Source organism: Globicephala melas, chromosome 20 (genome assembly GCF_963455315.2).
Source record: "Globicephala melas chromosome 20, mGloMel1.2, whole genome shotgun sequence".
Lineage (NCBI taxonomy): Eukaryota > Metazoa > Chordata > Mammalia > Artiodactyla > Delphinidae > Globicephala > Globicephala melas.
Window position 1 is genome coordinate 52,385,448 of NC_083333.1, and position 22,110 is coordinate 52,407,557.

The 22,110-nt window shown below is 42.8% G+C and overlaps 2 protein-coding genes across 2 annotated transcripts in view; both read right to left on the bottom strand.

The window, feature by feature from the left end:
- Window positions 1-474: 474 nt before the first annotated feature.
- Window positions 475-4,722, bottom strand: LOC132594233 (uncharacterized). The gene is made up of 2 exons (XM_060290937.1): window positions 3,189-4,722; window positions 475-2,702 (listed from the first exon to the last, which is right to left on the bottom strand). The coding sequence occupies exons 1-2, from the start codon at window positions 4,160-4,162 to the stop codon at window positions 2,384-2,386; spliced, it is 1,293 nt and encodes a 430-aa protein (XP_060146920.1). The 5' UTR covers window positions 4,163-4,722; the 3' UTR covers window positions 475-2,383.
- Window positions 4,723-21,543: 16,821 nt separating this feature from the next.
- The window catches only part of DGKE (diacylglycerol kinase epsilon), a 17,786-nt gene continuing 17,219 nt past the window's right edge, over window positions 21,544-22,110 (bottom strand). Inside the window, exon 9 of the mRNA XM_060291243.1 lies at window positions 21,544-21,590. Coding sequence (XP_060147226.1) covers window positions 21,544-21,590 — 47 coding nt within the window. The remainder of the gene's footprint in view (window positions 21,591-22,110) is intronic.

The following is a 22,110-nucleotide window of genomic DNA, read 5'->3' on the forward strand; positions in this document are numbered from 1 at the left end:
GATGCAAATGTCCCATTTGGTGTTCTCGAGAACCCTCATCTCTGCCATCTTTTTAAATTGCAAATTTTGAAAATGTTAGACCTGCGCGGTCTCCTAGGAGTTTCGACTCGCCCAGGAAACAACAAGAGTCGGAAGTCGATGCAAAACGCAAGAGGTTTATTGAAGGCTGGTGCACCGGGGTTCCTTGGTCCTCACGCAGGAGGTCGAAGAAGGAACCCTTTTGGGCGCGAATATGTCAGTTTTATAGGTTCCCACTTCCCCGTATGTAAATTATAGATTTGGTTGTGTTCTCCTGCTGATTGGTCCCGGCTTAGGCTCGGACCAGAGAGGGAACTTGTCCCCAGCTGCCTGATTGGTCTTTGACAGACACCTTTTTTACATTTTGTTATCTCCCTCCTTCTCGGAAGGGGGCCGGACATCCTGGAAATTCACCCATTGTCTAAGAAGCCCCTATTGTCTGAAGAGTTTCTTAATCATTAGCTGGAACAATGTCCCTCGAGTCCCACATTCCCCCCTTTTTCTTGTGACTATTGATTCCAATCATGGAATCTCAACCTTCTGTTCGTAAACTTTGGTACTGTTGTCTTAACATTAGAACTTGTACAGTACTGATACGTTCTCTAATAAATGCTATCAAGCGATTTAGAACACATGGTCCAAAAGTTAAAATCAACAATAAAACAATAAGAGGTCCCAACAGAGTAGAGATTAAGGTGGTAAACCAGGGGGACTTATCAAACCATGATTGAAACCATCCTTTTTCGTTCTCTCTCTCCCTTTGCCTTTTATCTAAGCGTTCCCTTAGTTTATCCATGGTTTTGGTAATGGTTCCTGAATGATCAATATAAAAGCAACATTCTTCTTTTAGAGCGGCGCATAATCCCCCTTCCTTAAGAAACAGCAAATCTAGGCTGCAACACCATTTCTGAAAGTGAGGTGAGTGATTCCTTTAGTTGAGTTATGGAACTTTCTAATGCTCGAAGGTCGATGTCTACAGCCTGTCTTAAACTTGCATAATACTGGGGTTGTTGTATGAGGGCTGTGGTTCCTGTTCCTATCCCGGCAGATATTCCTAGTCCTAGAAGGACAGCCAATGTGAGGGTTACAGGTTCTCTTTTGTTTTTTGTTTTTCCTACATATTCATCTAAAAAGGATGAGTCTGAATGGTAGATAAGTCTCGGGACTAATTGCACTAACACACAAAAGTCAGCTGAAGTATTAAGAACCTCTAAAGAGACATAAGGGGTGAGCCCCGTGTTACATGTCCACCATCCATCTTGAGGAGGTACAAGATATCCTGAGCCTGAAGGGAGGCTAAAATCATGACAAAGGTGTCTATGGGACTGGGGAGGTGTTCCTATACAAGTACCATTTCCAAAAACCGAGGACAGGGTTAATTTACTGTTCCCTTCTTGCTTCCATCGACATTGGTCTGAGGAGGTAGAATTAGTATAGTTGGAGCTATATCCTATAGCATCATAATAAGGGGGAGGGGCAGCATAGCAAAGCCAACATGATTTTGTAGCCTCTGGGTTTGTAGCATTGAGAACCGTAAAGGCTGCCTGCACCAAAGAAAGCATCCTATCCTGAGGAGTCCCAGGCTTAACTGTGGGTTCTTTGGATCCAGAGGTTTCATTAGCCTCATTCTTTGTTGATGTAGTTGAAGGGGCCGGGGGAAGCAAAGGGGGGCCAAGTATGGGATTTGGGCCTATTGATATAGGAGCAGGAGTCTCAATCTTTAGCTTAAGGGTCATTAATATTCCTAAATCATATCCCCTCATGTAAAATCTAACGCCCCAAGAATGACCATTTATCCATTTTTTATCTCTTTTTCCGGGATTACTAAAGGAAATTTTAAGGGGATGACACCATCCTGAACATTTACTCCGGTGTCCGGTATCCTCATTATGAGAATAATTAGCCGTTACAGTAATAAAATCCCAAGTTGAGGTGGGTTTCCAATTAGTATCCCCGGTAGTTTCACATCCCCAGCTTTTGCAATAAAAGTTTTCAGTTCCACCACATTTATAATTCAGAGATCAAGGGCGGTGGAACCCGGGGCATACGTAGAAAGTGAGGATACCAAGCATCATTCTTTTGCCTGCATTTTTGCAACCCGGCCCAAACCAATCAGTTTCCGAAACTTTGGAAGGGGCAGTGTTCATATCATGAGAATCTTCTGTATCCCAATAAGGTGCTCCTATAGCCAATTTACAAACATCAGGAAAAAGATCTGGCCACCAGGTCCAGGGGGGTGCAGTATGACTAATGGACCAGGTTACATCTCCAGTCTGAGAAATTACCTGCCAATTTAAACGTTGGGGGAGGTGAGGGCTAAAATCACTTACAGTCAGTAAAGGCAGTAAAACCAAAATTATAAGTCTTAGCTTCGTAGAAGCTTGAGTTTGAGCGGGTTGTCGGTTCTTTGGGCCCGCCATCCTGATGATGCCGTCGCTGGTGCAGCCTTCACATGTGAAGCATGGATCCAGGCAGCGATGCCGTCCACTTTTATGGCCGTTGGGGTGGTGAGGAGGACGGTGTATGGTCCTTTCCATCGAGGTTCCAACGTCTGGGTTCGATGCCGACGGACGTATACGGAGTCTCCGACTTGGAAAGGATGAGTTTCTCCCGGTGTTCCCGGTTGGTAGGCCTTGGCGAGTTGGGACCATATTTCTTTCTGGACCAATTGGAGTCCCAGTAGCCTAGCATATAAGTCAGTGTTATTTTGACAATCAGGTTTTATTTCTTTTCCTAAAGTGAGGAGGGCAGGCGGGGCACCATATAATATTTCAAAAGGAGTAAGATGGTATCGGGAAGGTGTATTTCTAACCCGGAATAGGGCCAAAGGAAGGAGCACCGTCCAATCGGTACCGCCAGTCTCCAAGGACAATTTAGTTAGGGTCTCTTTTAGAGTCCTATTCATTCTTTCTACCTGACCTAAACTTTGGGGTCTATAGGCACAATGTAATTTCCAATCAGTCCCCAAATATCTGGCCACATCCTGACTTACCTGGGCGACGAAGGCTGGACCATTATCAGACCCTATTACCTTTGATGCTCCAAATCGAGGAAAAATTTCTTCTAAAATCTTCTTGGCTACTACAGCAGCGGTTTCTTTCTTTGTTGGGAAAGCCTCTATCCATCCTGAAAAAGTGTCTACAAAAACTAAAAGGTATTTATTACCGTACCTTCCAGGACGCACTTCGGTAAAGTCCACTTCCCAGTAAGTTCCTGGGCGGTCCCCCCTGAGTCTCTTTCCAGTTTCAAGTTTCCCTTTGTGAGCATTTACCTGTTGACATGGGACGCATTCCTGCACAATTTGTTCAGCTAATTTTGTCATTCCAGGGGTTTCGTACCCGGCTTTTTGTAACAAGGCTACCATCTTTTTAGTCCCCAAATGTGTCCATCTGTGCATCTGTTGTAACATGGATTCTGCTTGCTGAGGGGACAAAGTTCCTTTTGTTGTGGCCGGGATGATTTCTTCATCGCGGCCTGGTTTTTCAGGAACTTTATCTGACAGTCCTAAAATGACTTCTCCCGATGCTATTTCTCGGGCCACTTGGTCAGCCATATTATTTCCCCTAATTATTGGGGTATTTCCTTTTTGATGTCCAGAGCAGTGGATGATACTGACTTTAGTAGGAAGCATGAGTGCAGTCAACAAAGCCACGATTTCGTCTTTGTTTTTAATTTCTTTGCCACCTGAAGTTAGTAGCCCTCTCTGTTGGTAAATGGCACCGTGGATATGAGCGGTAGCAAACGCATATCTACTGTCTGTGTAGATGTTTACTTTTTTATTCTCTGCCATCTCTAATGCCCTCGTCAGGGCAATTAATTCAGCTCGTTGGGCTGAGGTCCCTTGTGGTAGCGCCGCTGCCCATATGACTTGTTTTCCGTCTACTATGGCTGCCCCAGTTTGACGCTTACCTTCCTCCAGGAAACTGCTCCCATCCGTGAACCAGGTGAAATCAGCATCAGGGAGGGGCAGGTCCATCAGATCTGGCCTACTGCCGTGTGCTGCGGCTAGTACTTCCTGACAATCATGTATGATGGTGGAGCCTTCCAAGTCAGGATCAGGTAGCAAGGTGGCTGGATTGAGTCCTGTGGCTGGAGCAAACTTGATGCGATCTGAGTTTAGCAACAGGGTTTGGTAATGAGTCATCCTGGCATTAGTTAGCCACCTATCCGGTGGTTGACGGACTACATTTTCCAGGGCATGAGGAGCTGTTATCGTTAGATTTTGTCCTAAAGTTAGTTTGTCAGCATCTTTGACTAGAACGGCCACTGCAGCGATTATCTTTAAACAGGTGGGCCATCCTGATGCCACAGGGTCCAATTTTTTTGACAAATAAGCAACTGGGCGATTCCAGGGACCCAATTTCTGAGTCAATACTCCTTTTGCAATGCCCTTATTTTCGGCCACATATAAATGAAAAGGTTTGGCTACATCTGGCAGTCCTAGGGCTGGAGCTGAAAGTAAAGCTCGTTTGATTTGGTCAAAAGCCCGTTGTTCCTTATCGCCCCAAACGAAAGGAGTGCTGTTTTTGGTTAGGGGGTACAATGGGGCTGCCAGCTCAGCAAACCCTGGAATCCATAGTCTACAGAATCCGGCCGTCCCCAAAAATTCTCTAACCTGCCTGGCGTTTTTGGGAGCCGGAATTTGGGCCACCGTATCCTTTCTGCTCTCCGTGAGCCATCTTTGCCCCCCTTTTAATAGATACCCCAGGTAACTGACCTGTTATTGGCATATTTGTGCTTTCTTGGCTGAGGCTCTATATCCCAGGGTTCCAAGTTCCATTAACAGTTTTTCAGTACCCTTGATACAATCTTCTTGGGTCTCAGCAGCTAATAAAATATCATCAACGTATTGGAGTAATGTTACCTGGGGATTTGATTCTCTATATAATGCCAAATCCTGATGGAGGGCTTCATCAAAGATGGTCGGGGAGTTCTTAAATCCCTGAGGTAGCCGTGCCCATGTCAGCTGACCAGACATTCCCGATGTTGGATCTTTCCATTCGAAGGCAAAGTAGGGTTGGCTCAGGGGAGAGAGTCTTAAACAGAAAAAAGCATCTTTAAGGTCCAAAACAGTATACCACATATGTTGAGGTGGAAGAGTGCTCAGGAGGTTGTAAGGGTTTGGAACTGTGGGGTGGAGGTCTGCCACCCGTTTGTTTACCTCTCGTAGATCCTGCACCGGCCGATAATCATTTGTTCCTGGTTTCTTTACCGGCAGGAGAGGGGTGTTCCATGCTGATTGACATCTTATTAAGATGCCCAAGTCTAGTAGCCTCTGTATATGGGGACGGATACCGTCTTTGGCTTCTCTACTCATGGGGTATTGACGGACCGTTATTGGGGTGGCAGTTGCCTTGAGTTCCACTAGCACCGGGGGCCGATTTTTGGCCATCCCCATTCCGGCAGTTTCTGCCCAGGCTTGAGGGAACCGAGTTACCCAATCAGTAACATTAACTCGTGAGGATGAAGGCTGCTCGTATAATTTATATTCATCTTCTAATTTCATAGTCAATATTTGAAGTAACCTTCCCTTATTATCAGTTATGGTGGGACCTTCTGGCTGAAAGTGGATTTGAGCCCCTACTTTGGAGAGTAAATCTCTTCCCAGCAAAGGATAGGGGCATTCCGGAATAATCAAAAATGAATGGGTTACTCGTCCAATCCCAAGATCTACTGTCCTTCGTGTGGTCCATGAATATTGTTTATTCCCAGTGGCTCCTTGTACCCATGACCTTTTAGCTGAGATAGGACCTTTTGAGTGGAGAAGGACGGAGTGCTGGGCTCCGGTATCTACCAAAAATTGAACAGGTTCCCCCTCCACTTTAAGAGTTACCCGGGGCTCGGGGAGAGGGTTCGAGCCCTGACTTTCCTAGTCTTCTTTCAATGTTAAGATTTTGTTTTTGGTTGGCCTTCCTCCATTCTTTTTCTTAGGGCATTCTCTCGCCCAATGTCCTTTTTCTTTACAGTAGGCACATTGGTCCTTGTCTAATGGCCGCCTTCTGTCTGCCGTTCGCCCTTCCTGCCTATTTCTATCCCCTATATTTCTTCCTCCAACCACAGTGGCCAGTATCTTACTTAAATTCCTCTCCTGTCTCTTATCCCGTCTTATTTCACGGGCTTCCTGCTCTTTCTGCTTTCTTTCTTCCTTCTCTTCCTCTGTTTCTCTTTTGTTATATACTTTATCTGCCTCTTTTACTAACTCCTGAAGCGAAAATCCCTGCAAGCCATCTAGCCTCTGTAATTTCTTCTTAATATCAGGGGCCGCTTGATCTATGAAAGCCATTGCTATAGTAGCCCTGTCCCTCCGAAGTTGGATCATAAGGGGTAAAGCGTCTAAAGGCTTCCATTAAACGTTCCAGGAACACAGTTGGCGATTCCTGGGGCCCCTGAGTTACTTCCCTTACCTTAGCCAAATTAGTGGGCCGTCTGGCCGCTCCATGGAGACCCGCCACCAGAGCCTGGCGATACATTTTCAGGCGCTCCCTACCTTCCGGGGCATTGTTATTCCTGTAAATATTTAGCCATCTAGAGAAGTGAGCTTTATTTGTTCCATCTACCAGAAACCCAACTTTAATCCAACCTCTTGTAAACTGATGAGTTTTACATTGCTGTACCTGCAGGGCTGAAATTTTGAAATGAGAACTATGAGGTCTCTCTGTTTGTTTCTGTGTTTGTATGTGTCTTTGTCTTTGGATAACATTGCTGAGGTTGATTTGTGTATGAGCTCTGTTTAATCGGCTTAAAGAAAAGTAAGCACTTACAAACCAAACAATTCTAAATACAAGAGAAATTCAGCTAAATTAGTTTCAGTTTCCCGTGAACTGGGAAATATTTAGTATTAAATTAATGTTTAAGTTTGTGATCTAATTAATATAGACATGACTTTAGAGTCATCAACATTAAGTAGAATCCTGCTAGTACCATACGCTTGTCTCAGAGATTAAGCCATGCGTGTATAAGTATTCATGGCTGGTACAGTGAAACTGTAGATGGCTCATTAAATCAGTTATGGTTCCTTTGGTTGCTTGTTATTACAACTGGATTACAACTAGTTATACTAATCATTGGTTTAATTTGTTCTTTGTTTCCACATTGTTTGTGCTTTGTGTCTCCCTGCTGCACTATGTCTTTGTCAATGATACTAGTTGCATTACTTATATCCTGTCTATTTTATAAGATTGTTGTCTCTTACACTACCCAGTGTGTAACCAGGCCTCCAACAAGACTTCTACGGCTAAACATCTTGAGGAAATAGATCACATTTATAACATAAAATAATTGTAATAGTGTGATTCTAGGTATGGGAGGAAGCAACAAGGGAAAGTGTCTCCTGGATCATAATTAGACAGAGGATCCAGAGAAACTTTAATTATCAATAGGGCCTAATCCAAAAATTAACACCTGGAGTGACACATGGAGAATTTCCCCCCGATCTGGGATGAGCCTCCCAGCGCCGTGGGACAACATTTGATCATGAAATGTCTCCCAAATATTGGTCAAATTCCTGACCAAGAGAAGATATGAGAAATGGAATAGTTCCCTCCATTATCAGTCATCAACAATTGCAGCCCTTCAATGTGAGCCCCAGGAAACTCAGGAAGGAGAAGAATACCTGCCATCTAGCAGCCATCAGACTGCAGCCACTCCCTGTGGTGAGCCCTGAGGAAACTCAGGCTGTGAGAATACACGATACAGGCCCCAGATATCTGAGGTGCGTATCAAAGGAATGATTTCAGTGAGCCTGGAATCTTCCCATACATAGAAAAGTGCTAAATTCCTTAACTTTAGATGCTGCCTCCCGGTCTTGAAGTCCTCAGAATTCCCACTGAATAAAACATAAGTCTCAACTTCTAGATCATGAGTATTTTTTAAGTCTACAGACGTAAAGTAGACACTTTCCAAAGAGGAACAAAAAAGACAAATCTGAACACTGGCACCAATGGTGGACCCTCCCAGAAAGATCCATCTGACAAAGCAGTTAGAAGGTGTCACCCCTTTTTCCACAAGATCGTGGAATGGACACTGACAGTGGAAAATTGTAACAGGGAAGAACCAATTCTGACTCCATGTTGGATCTGCTTCTTTGACTTTAACCTTTGCTTTTCGTTGCCTTTGTTATTATAATCATACTTACTGGCCTGTCTCAGGGAACCCTGCCCCTCAGCCTGCATGTTAAACTAAAGTGTCTTTGTTCAGCACACAGGGAGACAATCTGACCCTGCCCACCTGTGAATGGCTGCAGAAAAGAAGAAATTAACACATCCCCTCCCTGATGCTGGCCAAGCCAGGCAAAACTAATGACCTTTTTACCATACTGCCTCACCTCCTCCCCCTCTCTGTTCTGTAAAAGAAACTGGCATCCAGACCCCAATAAGATGGTTTTTGGAGACCCTAGTCTGCCACCTTCTCGGTTCGCGGGCTTTCTGAATAAAGTCGTTATTCCTTGCCTCAACACCTTGTCTCCCGATTTACTGGCCTGTCGTGCAGGAAGCAGAGAGAGCTTGGACTCAGTAACACCCCTATAGGAAATTCTCACCAACCGCCTCCCCCCAAAGAATTGCTTTTGTCCCCAGATTTAGTTCTCTCCATTTCTCCCCACAGGGCAATTCATAGACACAACATCCTTAGGAGCAAATTTCCTAACATCTAGGTGTTTAGTCTGAGTGATTCCCAGCCTTTAGAGGCATTTGAATCACCTCAAGGACTTGTGGAAACAGATTCCTGGTCTCCACCCCTGAGTTTCTGATTTAATAGGTGTAGGGTGAGATTTGAGAATTTACATTTCTAGCAGGTTCACAGGTGTTGCTGATCTGGGGGCTCCACTCTGAGAATCACTGATCTAGCAGAACACCTCATGGGGTGTCAGCAAATACGACCACCTGGGTTTTGCATGTCAAGTCTGTCCCCTTTGAGGTCACCACTGATGTGATGGCAAGAGAATCTGCTCTGCAGGATTCTATATGGTGGAATAACCCCTTGGTATTGATACAGGTTTTCCCCGCTATCTGAAAGTAGAGTGTTCCTATATGGCATAAAGCAAAGAGTATCCTCCTGCTTTCAAATAATTTGAGCTACATCACTTTGCTTTTACAAAAAATGTACGTTAGTACGTTAATATGGCAATGGATTTTTTTCATAAAAGCGAAAATCCTCTTCGGATGTCTCTCGGTTTTTGAAAACAGGGACTAAGGTAGGTGTTTTGTAAAAGCAAAATAGTGTAATGTGAACTTTCAGAAAGTGGGAGATACCTGTAATCTCATCTCTTTGGCTTGCATCATACTTCACGGCTTCTTTCATTTCCTGGTTATTTGTCACCTTGTCCTCTGTTGATTCTACTTGTCCACTCCTCCATAAAGGGGAGCGTTTTCTTCAAAATCCAGGAGCTCTGCTATTATCACCTGAGTATTCTGCTCTCCAAGAATCCGCCCTCTTTCTTCTTCTTCATCATCATCATCATCATCACAGCTGACATTTATTTCCACTGACTGTGTTCCTATGTTCCTTATAATATACCACACTTGACATAAACATGTCAGTTAGGATGTTGCTTTTGGTGGCCATGAACAAAATACCCAACTTTAAAAAATAAGGAAAATTTTCATCTCACATACCATCATATACTCCCAAGGAAGGGCAGTTCCAGGATTGGCTGACTCAGTGCCGCAACATTGTCATCAATGGGTCTTTCCAACTTCCCACACTGCCATTCTTGCCCTGTTGGCTCTGCCCTCATTTCTGCTTACCTCCTCGTTTAAAAAAATGACCTCAGTGGTTGCAGGTATCCCACACAGTCATGACACCGTCTCTTTCTCTCTGTATCTCTTTTTTTTTTTTGGTACGCAGGCCTCTCACTGTTGTGGCCTCTCCCATTGCGGAGCACAGGCTCGGGACGCGCAGGCTCAGCGGCCGTGGCTCACGGGCCCAGCCGCTCCGCGGCATGTGGGATCTTCCCGGACCGGGGCACGAACCCGTGTCCCCTGCATCGGCAGGCGGGCTCTCAACCACTGCGCCACCAGGGAAGCCCTCTCTGTATATCTTTTTAAGAGCCAGGCAGTCTTTTCTGGAGGTACCCCAGCAGATCTGCCCATTATGTCTCATTGACTAGAACTGGGTCACATGTCCACCTCCAGCTGCCAAGAGAATGGGATTACCACGTTGGTTACCCCTGAGCTGGGGTGAGGTCACCTTCTCCGAGTACTTGGCTGTCATTTGGGGGCACAAGGAAGAAGAGGGAAATGATTGTTGGTTGGTTGGTTGGCTTTGAATATAAGAACAGAAACTTATGTTCTGGTTATCTACTGCTGTGTAAAAACACAAAAATAACATTGGTTTTGCTCTTGACTTTGTAACTTGTGTAGGGTTTGCTTGGAACAGCTCATTTCTGCTCCACTTGGCGTCTGTGGTGGTGGCTTGAAGGCTGGGCTGTAATCGTCTTCAGGCTGACTCACTCACACACCTAACAGTTAATGCTAGGGGCTTTTCCTGGCAGCAGATATATTTTCTCTATGCAATACTGAAGAAAGGGCTGAGTCCCAAGGGCAAGTGTCCCAACAGCCAGGCAAAAGTCGTATCACCTTTTATGACGAAGCCTCAGAAGACCCCGATTTCTGCTGCATTCCCTTCATTGGAAACAGGTCACTAAGGCCAGTCCATATAAGTGGAATTAGATTTCCCTTTTTGATGGGAGGAGTATCAAGAAATTTGTACACCATAACATGTACTACCGGATTAAATCCTCCAAGCAGCCCTGTTCTATTCTTCATTTTTTTTATAGATGAGAAAAGAGACTCATGTTAGAACCTTGAAAACATTATGCTAAGTGAAATAAACCAGACACAAAAGGACAAATAGTGTATGAATTCCGCTTCAATAAAGTACTTAGAATAGGCACATTCACAGAGACAGAAAGCAGAACAGAGGTGACCAGGGACTGGAAGAAGGATAGGGAGTTATTGTCTCATGGGTTTGGAGTTTCTGTTTGGGATGATGAAATGTTTCTGGGAATGAATAGTGGTGATAATTGCACAACACTGCGAGTGTACTTAATGCCACCAAATTGCACACTTAAAAATGGTTACAGTGGTAAGTTTTATATTATGTGTATTTTACCACAATTAAAAAAATAAAAAAGAGAGATCAGGTTAACATTCTGGCAGATTGTATCCTCCAAAAATGGCCACAGCAGTCTTTCCAGGACAGCATGCTCTTCCAGAACCTTCCTCCCCACCCCCAATAGAGGCTGTCTGTTTCTCCTCTTGTTGAAACCGGGCAGGGCTTTGTCACTACCTTGGTGAATAGAATATAGTAGAAGTGACACTGTGTGACTTCTGAGGCTGGGGCACAAGGGAGTAGGGCTTCCGCCTGGCCCTCCCTCTCAGGATGCTTTCCTGGGAACTCAGACACCATGCGTGAGCAAGCTGCAGCCCCAGCTGACAGCCAACAGCACCTGCCAGATGGGTGAGTTTTCCACCGATTCAGTCCCCAGCCTTCGAGCTGTTCCAGCATATGCTGGGAGGAGGATCTGACTCATGTGAAAATGTACAGAGGCCTGCCCTTGTTGCAGATTCAGGAACAAAATAAATGTTGCTATTTTAAGCCACTTCGTTTTCAGGTAATGTGTCACACAGCCATGGTGACTGGAACACATACCTAGTGAGTGACAGAGTCAGGACCTGAACCCAGGACCTGGAGCTGAAAGTCCAACACTCAATATGCCCCACCTCTCTGTGAATGACACAAAAACCTATGCCTGGGCTTCCCTGGTGGCTCAGTGGTTGAGAGTCCGCCTGCTGATGCAGGGGACACGGGTTCGTGCCCCGGTCCGGGAGGACCCCACATGCCACGGAGCGGCTGGGCCCGTGAGCCACGGCCGCTGGGCCTGTGCGTCCGGAGCCTGTGCTCTGCAACGGGAGAGGCTGCACCAGTGAGAGGCCCGCGTACCGCAAAAAAACCCAAAACAACAAAAAAAACCTATTCCTGTAGTCTGGCCAGTACATGAATGTCCTGATCTAACTTTATAGTCTATGTATCTAGTACCAAGTGTATCTTCTATTCCTGAAAACTAGCTCCTGCCACCACCCCCCAGCCACTGCCACCCCCAGTGTAGAGGAACAGCTCCATTCCCAGGCATGAGATCATGGGAAGCCTATAAGGAGCCGGTACAAGGTCATCTTCTGTTCACGTCCTTATACCCCGTGGGAAGCTGTCATGAGCCAGTTTCCCATTTCTCTGGGGTTCTGGTGAGACCTGGGCTTCAGAATTTCAAAACCACTTCCTCCAATCTAGAATTAGCTCCTTAGCAATGGGGTGTCCCCTAACTCACATTGCAGTCACTGCCTCTTTGGGTGCTGTACAAAAACCATGGGGAGTTGGCACCTTTGGCTTATTGTAACTTTGCTACTTGTAAAAATGGCTGCTTATAACTTTACTGGTTGAATCAGTCAGGTGCTGGCCTTGGCCTTGTACGTGTGAACCTGATACCCAGCAGTTCCCCGTTTGTATCAGTCACATCAATATTTGTTGAACAAATTCACTTTTCCAAGGTTCAAAATCTTGAGAGACGAGTTAATCCTTTCTTCAAGGTATCCTTCATCCAGATCTGTCAATTCTTCCTCTATAAATATTCTCATTTCTGCCTCTATTTCCGTGTCTGTTGTCTCTACCTAAATTCAAACCCTAGTCTGCTTGCTCCTGGATTATAGTAAAACTAGGCTTCCTGTTTCCAATCCATCCCCTTCCGATCCATCTTCCGCAGTACTTCTAGAGTAATCTTCTTAAAATGCCATTTATAGATGGTACCATATGGTTCACAGACTTAAAGCTGACATCTTTAGCTCCTTGTTCAATGCTCTACAACTTGGTCTTCTGTTATTTCTCCAAATTCATCTTCTACTAATCTTCTACATCAACATTTGCTTCTCGGGACTTCCCTGGTGGCGCAGTGGTTAAGAATCCGCCTGCCAATGCGTGGGTTCGATCCCTGGTCCGGGAAGATACCACATGCTGCGGAGCAGCTAAGCCCGTGCGCCACAACTACTGAGCCCACGTACCACAGCTACTGAAGCCAGCGTGCCTAGAACCCGTGCTCTGCAATGAGAAGCCACTGCAATGAGAAGCCCAGGCACAGCACAGAAGAGTAGCCCCTGCTTGCCGCACCTAGAGAAAGCTTGCACACGGCAACAAAGACTCAACGCAGCCAAAAATAAATAAATTAATTAAAAAAACAGAACAGAAAACACACAAAAATATTTGCTTCTCTCCAGCTTGGCCAACACTATGTCCTTTGAATATGCCAGAATGGAATTTCCTTTGAGGCTTAGCCTAATGACACTTCCTTTATTCCTGAAGCATCCCTCCACTGCCAGCTCTTCTGAACCTGTATACCCTTGAGTTTTCTGTAGTACTCAATGGGCTTGTGGATGAGTCAGAATACAAAATGACTGAAGATGGCAGAAGATAACTAGAAAGAGCAAGTTCATTGCCAGTCAATACTAAATGTGTCTGAGGAATCCAGCTAGGACTGGTTCTTGGTACAGAGGTTCTTAATTGGAATCTAGGAGGCCCCTGAAGTTCATTGCAAAATCCTGCTGAATGTGTATAGCAACATGTGTATGTGTGTCCATAACTATAATCAGCTTCTTACAAAGGTCTGCTTGTGGCCCAGTAAAGGCTAAGAACCCCTGACCTAGACAGAAGGTGACATAACTTAGTGAAAAAAACAAGCAACCACCCCACTAGATTTTAGAGTCACAAGACTGGATTGGTATCTTATCCCAGCTCTGTGTGACACTGGTATGTCACTAACCTTTCTGAATCACAGTGTACTCATTTGGAAAATTGAAATTATTATCTGCTCTGCCTAATCAATTGGGTTTTTGTGAGGAATAAAGAAAATACTTCATATAAAATTGTTTTATAAATGATGAAATGCTCTACAAATATGTTATTATGCTACTTAATTCCAGACCATATGGTTCTTAGCTTATATGTTCCAGTTTACATAATTTCTTACCTCTCTTGAAATAATAGTTCCTTACTAGTCTTATTTCCTCCTCCTGTTGTCTGGGTGTTTCATTGGTCCGGAGTCCATTGCTATTACCTGTATCATGGTCACAAGCTTTGGTATCAGATACTAAAGGTCACTGCTCCTTTTACCAAATTAAAGCAAGCCTCTTGCAACATGTTACTCAGAGTTTATTTTTTTCTAAGGAACAGAAACTCACTGCAGCTCGGCCCCTCCTTTCCCAGTGGAAGAAAGCATGTTATTTAAAGCAGTGCTTCTTAAACCATCTGTAGTGAAAAATCAGGTGGTTTTTTTGTTTTTTTAATTTTATTTATTTTTGGCTGCATGGGGTCTTTGTTGTTGCATGCAGGCTTTCTCTAGTTGGGGCGAGCGGGCGCTACTCTGTGTTGCGGTGTATGGGCTTCTCATTGCGGTGGCTTCTCTTGTTGTGGAGCATGGCCTCTAGGCATGAGGGCTTCAGTAGTTGCAACAGGTGGGCTCAGTAGTTGTGGCACACAGGCTTAGTTGCTCCACAGCATGTGGGATCTTCCAGGGCCAGAGACTGAACCCGTGTCCCCTGCACTGGCAGGTGGATTCGTAACCACTGCGCCACCAGGGAAGTCCAAAATCAGGTGTTTTGTTTTTTTGTTTCTTTCTTCTTTAAAAAAATTCTAATACACTGTAAAAAATTAATAAACAGAAACCTCAATTAAAAAGAGTCAGGAGACAAGAATGAGGAACTCTCAAACCCTGCGATGATAGTACGGCCCAACAGGAAGAAGAAATATTTCTCTTCTTTCCTGGCGAGGACTGAGCCAATGAAAAGCCATGGAATCTTTGTTTACTACAGCCCTCCCAACTTCCTTTTCCCCTCTATAAGAGTGCTCCTTCCCTTGCATGTGGCTTGCTATGGTTATAGACCTTGAATTACAATTCTTTGCTGATCATGGATAAACCTGTCTTTGCTGGAGAACTATTTGGCAGTCTATTGTTTTAGGTCAACAGCATCATGTATCAATATTTTTATAAAATAAAGAGAAAAATGACATAAAGAGACATACACAATACAAGCTACATTTTTATTATGATTAGATCCAATAGTTAACTGACAAAATAGCTATGCAAATTTCTAAACTCTTACTCTCAGTTTCTGTACTTATTTCCAGGTGGATTGGAAGAAAACAGTCTGTGGGCCATACTCTGAGGAGGACAGATTTAAAGTTTACAAAAGCATTTTGTGAAAACGAAGCCCAGTGGATTATCTGATTGCTTGCTGGTCTGTGGATGGGCTTCCTGGGTCCAATCAACTACAAGGGAGGAATGGTCACATGGTCTAAACATGGCTGTAGGGGTGGGAACATTTTTCCTTCTTGGTTCTTCAGTTGGTCTAATAATTAAATTGATATAAGACAGATTAACAGGAAAACAAACAAAATTATGTACATGTGAGAGCCCCGTAAAGATATGAAGACCCAAAGGACAGCCAGGTAATTGAAACTTCTGTAACGTTCTGAGCTAAAGAAAGGGGTAGGGATCTGAGGGTACAAAGGGGAGGAAGGCCATTCCTAGGAAGCTAGAGGAGGTGTTTGAAAAACAAAGGTTGTCCTGTTATGCTGATGTTTCTTAGGTAATAAGGTATATCTGATAACAGTTCTCTTCTGGTATGGGCTCTTTTCCAATGTAAATTTAAGCAATTGAGGGGGAAGTAAAGAACTTTCCCTGAATCTACTGTGTTTTTGACTGCCTTTAGCCCAAACTAAAACTCATGCCAAAGTGGCTATTTTGGGGTAAGAATTCTGCTCCCGTTCATGGCCATTGGCAGAGCCTTGGCTGGAGCACGTCCCAGAGAATGGGGCCTGAGATGTACGCAGACATGCTGTAGGAGCACACACACAGGCCCTGGCAGCACACAGTCCTGCTGTTTGCCAGGGTTGGTCTCCGAGTGCAGCGCCTCAGCAACTTCATTTGTTCAAAACTCCTGGGTGCCCGCCTATGCTGGAAATTGGAGGATAAGTATAATGCCCTGAAGAGTAAGTGTTCCATACCACATAGAACAGAATTTTCAAAAAGACATGCAAATGCTCATTAATTTGAATGCAAAATGACCAAGGTGAGCAACCTGTCCTCAAGAAGCTCACAGCGTACACAGCTTTGTCATAGATGAATTTACCTTCTGTCTACTCACACGTGATAAAAAGTTTTCATTTTCTAGTTCCACAACTGTACCAAAAAAATTAAATTTCTATTTATAGGCAATGTTTAACACTTTCAGTTCATTAATCTCTGAATTCCTTCCATGTATGTGATCAGTTTCCTTGTTGAAGGCTGTATCATAAGCCCTAGCATTCCTAGTGTCCAGCACAATGATATATCTGCCTATATTCAACTTTTTTTTATACTGTTGGTGGTGGTTGTGATGATGATGAAAAAGCAGCAGGGATGAGGACCCGGGATTAACATCCAGCCCTGAGTTACCAATCTGTGAAACGGAGTTCATAATGTCTACCTCACAAAGTTGTAGATTATAATGAGATAAAAGTAAATAAAACATCTAGCATAATACCCAAGTGCCCAAGCTGTAATTTAAGAAGTAAAAACATGGGGTGTTCCCTGGTAGTCCAGTGGTTAGGGCTCAGCACTTTCACTGCCATGGCCCGGTTTCAATCCCTGGCTGGGGAACTAAGCAAAGGGTGTGGCACGGCCAAAACGGGGAAGAAGAAAAAAAAAGAAGTCAAAACATGGAACTGTCAGGGGCTATTTAGTTAATAGCCTTCTTGGGAACTTCTGTAGATATCACCGCCAAACGTGATAACTCATGTTTAAAATTATGATCAAGAAAGGGTGCATTACGCTTGGCATTGTCTGTTTAAAAAAAAAAAACAGGCAAATGAGCAGTGAATTTTAAGTTATTTCAAAAAAAAATTGTAAAAACACAATTCTAACATGACAGAATGAAGCTGGACTGCACTTTTTCCTCTAATGAAATGAATAAAAATGTTATTTGCCACAAAACGTCATATGAAATCCAGATCACAGCTGTTAAACCATAAAGCTTTCTAAAAAATCAAATGGAAGGAAGTGCAAGTTTCTGCCAAGTATAAGATGCCTTCACTTTTCCCTCCCATTACAATCATCATATAAGCCTGTGGGAGGCTACAGGTAATTAGCTGCCGACCCGTATTTTAAAATTAGGTTTCATACAAAAAGCCCGCAGTTCTACCTTTCCTAGAAAGATGAGCTCTGTGCTCCTGGACCTGCTTCCCTGCGGTCAGGTGCTCTAGTTTGCCCAGTTCCACCACCCCCACCTTCGTCACCTGCCTCTCTCCTCTAAGCACCTGAGTCTGCAACCTCTCCATTGGCATAGCTCCCACTTTTATAAAGAACTGGGGGGCTCAAGCAGAACAAATAACTTGCCTAATGTTAAACAGTGGTAGAGGATGGGTTTTCAGCCTAGATATTTCAAATAAATTCTCTTCTCTTTCCACTGTAACAACTGAAAATGAGATGAATGCACCTCATTTATTTGACTTCCTTTACTGGTCTACTCTGCCACAAGCCAGTTGCTAGGTATGTATATTTTCCTTTCCGTCCAAATGTATCTGACCCAGAACTTGACACACGTGGTAATTTCTGTTCTGCTGTAGGCCAAGGACCATCTTCTGTGAAAGTAACTCAAAGCTGTCTTCTCGTGGTTGTGTCAAAAAAAGCAACACAGGATCATACTTTTCAAGTGCTGCACTTTAATTTTATTAAAAAACAAGCAAACATCATCAACGTATCAAATGCTTTAATTCACATTTCTCTGTCTGTAGGCATTGACCACAATACAGACCCAACACAACAAAAGCAGTTAACACAGGGTAATTAGTGATAGGGACATAGTACTGAGGCCAAGGGGGGAGAAAGTACATGAGGCCAGCTGGCTGCTCGAGCGGACCTGTCACAAGCGTCCTTGACACTGTGGGTTCACAGAGCCGATCCAATCAGTTCACCTGCAGGTGATCAGGGCCAAGGATCTGGCTGTTCTAAACTTGCACAAAACAGAACTAAAACCAGAGCGCCGATTTATGTGCTGGGCTCATTCAAGCTGATCAAATTTGAGAAGAAGACTGCTGGCAGAGCCCAGAACTGGAGTAATGAGAACAAAAGTTCTTAGGAGCCACTGTCACCCAAGTACACAAAGCACCCTTCCTTACTCTAGGAATCTGCTCAGATAGCCCAACCTTCTCATCCAGTCAGGTTGTCCCTTCGCCTGGACAATGTCAGAGGAACAAGGAAAGCAATCTAACTTTCCAGCTCTTTTCCACATTCCGAGTCAGTCATCAAAAAGTACCACGTGATGGTGATTTCCTGTAGTTTATCTTGCAAGGCGCATTCTGCTTTGACACTTCCTTAATCGGTGAGGTAGCTCAGGGCATCTTTGCACTGAAGTGTCCTAGGTCTACTATCAGCAGTACACTTCAATTTATAGCTTCTAGGTGACTTAGTTTCTGCAGACATTTCTGTAGGTGACTAGCCTCAATCATTTAAGTTTTGTGAACTTCTGTATTAGAGGGTGACATTTTGTGATTCTTTCTCCAGAACCTTAGAATGCACCTTTTTGAGACCTGTGGGCCTCATGCACTGACTGCACAGTCAGGGCCATGGGGGGGGGGGGGGAGAGAGAGAGAGAGAGAGAGAATGTGTGTGTGTGTACTTACATAACTAAAATTAAATACACAGACCATTTCTCTACTTTACTAAAATTAGAAGTACAAGGGACAGAGGCTAAGTCAGTGCTTTACTATTCAACAAAATGCCTTCAAAATTTGTGAAATAGCCATATTCCAAGTGGCCATATTCCAGGCAGCAACTGAGACATCCAAAATATTCTTTTTACAAAAAAACACGAGGTTTCTGAATATGTAAAAATCAGTAGAAAATTAACCAGGCGACAGAGTCATTATAGTGGCTTCTGAACTCTTTGAAAGAAAACAGTGGCAACTATTTTCTTAAAAAAAGGAAGTGTTTTATCTACTGAAATCTGATCTGAAGCAGCACCCCGGCGTGGGGAGAAAGCAGAAGCCCCAGTGGGCTCCACTCCACTGGCCCCTGAAGCACTGCTTGTCCTCCAAGACTCCATGGATCATAGCCCAGAACCCATAGTTCCACAGAAAAATCTGAGGCTACCAATTTTTATGTAACAGAGTTTATCAATTTGGATAGGATACGAACCAATTGTTCATAGAGTTCCTTTAGAAGACAGATTTTGGGGGAAGAAAGCAGTTAGTGGAGTGAAGGAAAAACACATTTAAGAACATCCAATTAATTCAAAATTTCTGCATAGTATCTAGCCGGCAAAAGCCCTGGGTGAACACACGAGGTACAGACGAGTAACTTTAAAATTTCAGTGCGCATCAGAAGCACGTGAGGTGCCTGTTAATGAAACCAGAGATGCCGAGGTCCCACCTCCAGAGACCCCAATTCCTCAAGTCAAGGGCTGGTTGCTGGGCTTAGGCAGCCACACTGTCAACCAGCTCCTGAGGTGATTCTGGATGCTGCGGACAGACTGCAGAGTATACTTGGAGAAACAGGAGATAAGCCTTCAAGGGAAAATTTGAGAAAGGCAGGGGCATACTTCTAAAAAGCAAAACCAAAACCACCTCTTCTGTCTTGTTGCTGAGAACACACTTTCATTCAGATTGGGATAGAGTAACAACACTGTTTTCTTTTTAAATTTCTAGATTTTTAAAGTAAATCTACCTATGTTCCATTGTCCCAAATTAGGTAGAATTTTTTAAAAGTCTGAATATAAAGTGCTGGTTCTTGTTTCAGTGTTATCATTTTGAGGGGAAAACCACATAAAGCTTACAAATTACGTATTCAGATCCACAAGAATCTGTAAATTAACATCCCCTTTACAGTTTCCTAAGTGAGCGCAAATTTAAAATTCCATAATATACATTAAATACAATTTTACCTTATATTACAAATGCACACTAGTTTTCTTTTGACATACTGGTAGTATTCATTTTTACAGCACAAAAAGAACTGTTTACAATTTCTGAGTCACAGTATATTTTCCAACTCTAAGTAGGCAAACATATACTACGTGTTTTTTGACACACACTAAAAAAAAATAATAATAATTTTGACTATAAAATTTTATAAACATTAGCTACATTAAGGGGTCACAGCTAATTGTTGCAGAAAACCTAAAACACATTTAAGATCATGTAATCTTACCATTAGACAACTTGTATTTTAAAACACAAGTCAGTTTGATTTCTATTAAATAGAACAAAGCACTGAAAATTATCTCCATCTACTTATGGGATCCCTAAGAGCTGCCAGGTATTCACAGTATTTAAGTGACTAAGTCTGCGAGGAGTTAGGAATGCATTAGAACAGTAAAAGATGAGAGAAACCTGAAAACAGGCATGAAGACATGCTTTACTACACTTCTTCCTGAGAATTTAGAAGTTACTTTTTTTTTTTTTTAATCAAGACAGTTTAAAATGGAACAGAAAAATCCTGTGGCAAATGATGTTTTGTAAAGTGTGGGATCCCTGGTAATGTCAACAGTTGCTACTCTAAAATATAACTTGCAAACGTGAGTCTTATAAATTGTACTTATTTAAAACAAGGCACATGCCTACACATTTATTTGAAATGCTGAGTAAATGTGCCCAAAAAGTTAGTGAATTTTTAAAAAATAAGATAGTATGTTTTATGATATGGTATTCTGAAATAACTTTCCTAAATAAAAATTAAGTCTGAATGAGTGAATACAGTAATAGGTAAACTTTGTGAAGGGTCAAAGCAGGGAAAAAACTTCACTGGATTATGAAAACTGAAAAAACAGTTTGTTTTTAAATAAATGAGGGTGTTGTATATAAATCTGTTCAAAATCAAATGTAACATTATAGTTACAGTTTTAAAAATTAAAAAAATGATAAGTTATTTTGATTATTTAATTCTGATATCCCATATTAAATATTTACTTTGATGCTATAATTAGCACTATGAATTATAGATAAAATATAGCCTAAAGCAAAGTGAATTTAACAGTATATTTGTAAAATGTGATATCTGTAACAATTTTGACCATGAATTAAACAATGAAGCTCATTATACTCAAAACATGATCAGCCCCTTGAAAGAAAATCTACAAACTCTCCCACCACCGCAATAGGTAACCTACCATGAATGGTATAGGAATAAGGTGAAAACAGCTCTGCTCACAAAATCTTAAGAATACTAGAATTCAGCTGCTCCCACTGAGACCTGGAAGAGGTTAATTTAAGCAAAATAAAAGCATTCTAATGTAATGTACTGACTACTGTGTACACTACTTAGTTGTTCCTTCAAAACATGGCCTGGGCCTGAAGGTGACTGAAATTTAAGTTTCTGGCAATTCATAATAGATGACAGATTCATAATAGACCCTTAAGGGGAGCTAACAGTGTTTGGGGGGATACATTCCAATCCTTCAGAGATTAATGTCATAAAAGACCACCAAGCCCACAAATGGGCCATTTGTCCTAAAACACCAGGCTGGAGGCCCCGTGGGGCGGCCCCACGGCAGGACCTGAGGGAGTAGGTTGGGGAGCAGCAGAGGGGCACCCTCGGCATATTTCTGAAGAATGAGAATATCTACATAATATATCTGTCACGAGAATTAAATTATGGGTTTCAACTATTACTTAGGCTACACTTCTGATTGTGAGTAGCAGAATTTATGTGATCAATTTAACTTATTAAATAAAGCAATATATTGTAAACACTAAACACAGGTATACGACAATGAAGAAAATAAATAAGTAAAAAAATATATATCTCTCATTTTAAAATAAATATGATATAAACATTTTAGCAGAGGATTCCATATCCACTTCCCCAAGGGGAAATTCTGTTAAGTACTTTGGATATAAAAGACTACTATATTTCAAAATACTACCAGACCACTAAATTTTTAAAACTTATCAATTAACACTGAACATTTTTGGGCAGTTAATCTGACTGGTAAATTTTCTTTAGTACATTTTTTTGAATTGTTGACACTGTCTTTTAATCAAAAGAGAAGTCGGTGAACCATCCAGCTTTAAACC

Excerpts from the sequence above, each read along its gene's own strand:
- LOC132594233 (XM_060290937.1), bottom strand. The coding sequence starts at position 4,162 with ATGACTCATTACCAAACCCTGTTGCTAAACTCAGATCGCATCAAGTTT. Across the intron at positions 2,703-3,188 it reads ACCGAAGTGCGTCCTGGAAG|GCTACTGGGACTCCAATTGG; the intron begins GTACGGTAATAA and ends CTTATATGCTAG.